At 66.2% G+C, this 3,682-nt stretch overlaps 1 protein-coding gene across 1 annotated transcript in view; it reads right to left on the reverse strand.

Moving 5' to 3' along the window:
• Positions 1–3,488, reverse strand: part of HDAC5 (histone deacetylase 5) — an 18,647-nt gene extending 15,159 nt beyond the window's left edge. The window contains exons 1-3 of the mRNA XM_026041413.1: positions 3,436–3,488; positions 1,844–1,918; positions 1,291–1,319 (exon numbers count right to left, since the gene is read on the reverse strand). Of these exons, the coding sequence (XP_025897198.1) occupies positions 1,291–1,319; positions 1,844–1,918; positions 3,436–3,457 (126 nt within the window). The 5' untranslated portion in view covers positions 3,458–3,488. The remainder of the gene's footprint in view (positions 1–1,290; positions 1,320–1,843; positions 1,919–3,435) is intronic.
• Between the last annotated feature and the right edge of the window lie 194 nt (positions 3,489–3,682).

Here is a 3,682-nt window from a genome sequence, read left to right on the forward strand (position 1 = left end):
CGCCGGCCCGCCGAGGGACCCGGTGCCACCGCCGTGCCCGCCACGCGGCGCCGGCACCCCGTGCACCGCCGTGCAAGGAGACACGGCTGCGCCGTGCACGCTTGTGCACGCTCGCTCCTGCGCGCTTGTGCAAGCTTGTGTTAGATCATGCACAATTGTGCACGCTCCTGCGCGCTTGTGCAAGTTTGCATGTGCTCATGCATGCTTGTGCATGTGTGCAAGCCTGTGCAAGATCATGCACAATTGTGCACGCTCCTGCGCGCTTGTGCAAGCTTGCGTGTGCTCGTGCATGCTTGTGCACGTGTGCAAGCCTGTGCAAGATCATGCACAATTGTGCACGCTCCTGCGCGCTTGTGCAAGCTTGCGTGTGCTCGTGCATGCTTGTGCACATTTGTGCAAGATCATGCACGCTTGTGCACGCTCCTGCATGCTTGTGCAAGCTTGTGCATGCTCATGCATGCTTGTGCACATTTGTGCAAGATCATGCATGCTTGTGCACGCTCCTGCATGCTTGTGCAAGCTTGTGCATGCTCATGCATGCTTGTGCACATTTGCGCATGCTTATGCAAGATCATGCATGCTTGTGCACACTCTTGCGCGCTTGTGCAAGCTTGTGTATGGTCATGCATGCTTGTGCACGTTTGTGCAAGCTTGTGCAAGATCATGCACAATTGTGCATGCTCCTGTGCGCTTGTGTAAGCTTGTGTATGCTCGTGCGTGCTTGTGCAGGCTTGTGCAAGTTCATGCATGCTTGTGCACGCTCCTGCGTGCTTGTGTAAGCTTGTGTATGGTCATGCACGCTTGTGCACATGTGTGCAACTTGTGCAAGATCATGCACAATTGTGCACGCTCCTGTGCACTTGTGTATGTTCGTGCATGCTTGTGCACGTTTGTGCAAGCTTGTGTATTGTCATGCATGCTTGTGCACGCCCCTGCGCGCTTGTGCAAGCTTGYGTACGGTCATGCATGCTTGTGCACACTTGTGCAAGCCTGWGTATGCTTGTGCACGCTCCTGCATGCTTGTGCACGCTCCTATAAGCTTGTGGATACTCATGCATGCTTGTCACGCATGTGCACGCTCCTGCGTGCTCATGCACGCTTGTGCAAGCTTGTGCACGTTTGTACATGCTCATGCATGCTTGTGCGAGCAGAGGGAGCACCCCCATGCAATGAGAGTCCTCCCTGACACGGACTCCCACATGTCCCCAAGCAGGGAGCCGGTGTCACCCGCATGGCCCCAGCATCTCCCCAGTAGCCCCAGTCACCGGAAAATCACAGCTTGCAACTCACGGCTGCACCGTAACGGGGGCCCCGCAGCTCTGCCCCCCCCCAACACACAGGAGGGGCAACGCCGCCCCCAACCAACACAAGTGCCACCATCCCCGGGGACAGGCACCAGCTTCTGCCTCCGACCTCGCTCCTGCAGCCGGGCTCCACACAAACCACGTGCACAGCCCCAAAAAGCACCAAAACCAGCCCCGACGGCACCAAAACCAGCCCGGGGACCCCCTCCCGTTTCATCACATAGCAGCCGGGGACATCCCGGGACCCCCGTCCCGCTCCGCAGTGSGATTACGGGCGCCGGCACGGCCTGGCAGAGATAAGCAGCTCAGGGAGCCGGGCTAAAAATACCCGCCGGGTAAAAATACCCGCCGGGACCCGCCGGCACCGCGTCCCCGTCCAGCACGGGACCCCCGGCACGGCTGCGAGTGTCCCCGCTACGTCCCCTCCATCAGCACCCGGAGCTGCAGAGCCCCCCCGGGCGGCAGGGACCCCCGGAGCAGCCCGGAGCCCTGGGGGAAGGGGGTCCCACGCGGTGCCCCCGGCGCGGGGGGTCACTCACCTGCGGCGGGGAGGGCGGCGCGGAGCTGCGCGCGGGACAGGAGCTCCAGGGYGGGCTCGCGGGCGGCCGCGCCGTCTGCGGGGAGATAGACGCCCTCCGCCTCGTATATGGTCTGCAGCATGGCGCGCAGCGCGGGCGCCCGCGGCATGCCCGGCGGGCGCGCGGCGCGCGCGTGTGCAAGGCGGGCACACGCGTGTGCGCGCAAGGGGCGTGCACGGCGGGCGCCGATCGCCCCCGGGGCGCCTGCAAATAAGCCCCGGCACGGGAGGAGCCTGCTATAAATAGGGCGGCGTGCGAGGGGAGCCGGGACGGGGACGCGCGCGGGGACACGGACACGGCTGGGGGGGGGCACGCTGCARCCCCCTCCCCCAGAATACAGCCAAATTGCCAAAAAAAAAAGGGGAAAAAAAAGGGAAAATCAGTGCTCTTCGCTGCCTGGGCCACTGGTGTTTGGTGGCTGCACCCGCTGTATTGGGGTCCCCTGCACCCTGCGGGGCTGGAACCGTCAGGACCCCCCCCCAGGGACCCCTAGACACTAGAAATCCCCCCCAACCACTCCGAATGTCGCCCCCCACATCCCACGGGAGACCCTAATTGCTCGGGACGTTAATCCGCATCAGCGCAGCCAGGAATAAAATCCGGGTTACGCCGAGGGGGATTAACCCGCTGTCCACGGAAAACAGAGCAAGGCGAGAGCCCTTCCCGCTGCCCCCCGAACTGGGACCCCCCCCAAATCCTGCTGCGAACCGGGAACCCCCCAAATCCTGCTGCAAACCGGAACGTGTCCGTCCCCCCCCAAAATCCTGCAGCAGGCGCCCCGGGATCCCCAAAGGGGAGCGCGGCGCCGGGAGCCGCTTCCCGCCGGATCGGCGCCGGGAACGGGCCAGACCGGGGGGGCAGCAACACGGCTCCTGCTCCGGGTTGGGGGGGGGACAACGTGGAGGGCATCCCGGAGCATCCGGCCACCATCCGCACGCCCCCCCCTCCACATTTATTTACCCGCGYGCTAATCCCGGCCTTTTAATAGCCGGGATATTTATGGGCCGGCAGCTCCCCCCCCCGGCGCGGCCCCCCGCCCGCCGGGGCGCTTTGGGGCTTGACGTCAGCGCAGCTATTCCTGGCGCTGCCACCGGGCACCGGGCCACGGGGACGGGCCCCGCCGCGGCCACCGACCCCCAGGCTCCGGCTGCGGAGGACCCCCCCCAAAAAAAATGGGAAAGGGGGGAGCGGGGATACGGAGCCGCTGGGGGACCCCATGGGGAGGCTGAGACCTGCCCAGCTCATCACTGGTGCTGCACGGAGCGGAGCTGCTGGGAGCATGGGGGGCAAAGCGGGGGCTACGGGGTGTCAGGGGGGGCACCCCCGTGTTGCACCCGCTCATTCCAATGGGGAATTAGGGAGGATGGAGCGGACGCGGGGTCTGCGCACGTGGAGCATCACCAGTGCAGCGAGTGCGTGCGGCCTCTGCGCCCGCCTGCTCTTGGGGGGGGCCACGCATGCACGGAACGGACCCCCCCCCCGCCGCGGCGGGGGCACCGCCGGTGTCACCGGTGCCACGAGCGCGCGCGGGCTCGGCCGCGGAGCCGCCTCACCTGCGTCGCTCGGGGAGCTCATGGTGCCGCTGCGGGCCGAGGGGCCCAGGCGTCCGGTGGGGGGGCCCGGGGGGGCCGCGGGCGCTCAGCGCCGCCCGGGCCGCTCGCACATGCCCCCCGGGGGAGCCCTGCGGGAGGCAACGGCGTGAGCGCATCCCGCATCCCGGATGCATCCCGGACACCCGTGCACGGCGGGGGGGCGCAGGGATCCAACAGCCCCCCCCCAACCCCACAAGAGGGGCTCCCT

Source organism: Nothoprocta perdicaria, unplaced genomic scaffold (genome assembly GCF_003342845.1).
Source record: "Nothoprocta perdicaria isolate Ctin4 unplaced genomic scaffold, notPer1 scaffold_283, whole genome shotgun sequence".
Lineage (NCBI taxonomy): Eukaryota > Metazoa > Chordata > Aves > Tinamiformes > Tinamidae > Nothoprocta > Nothoprocta perdicaria.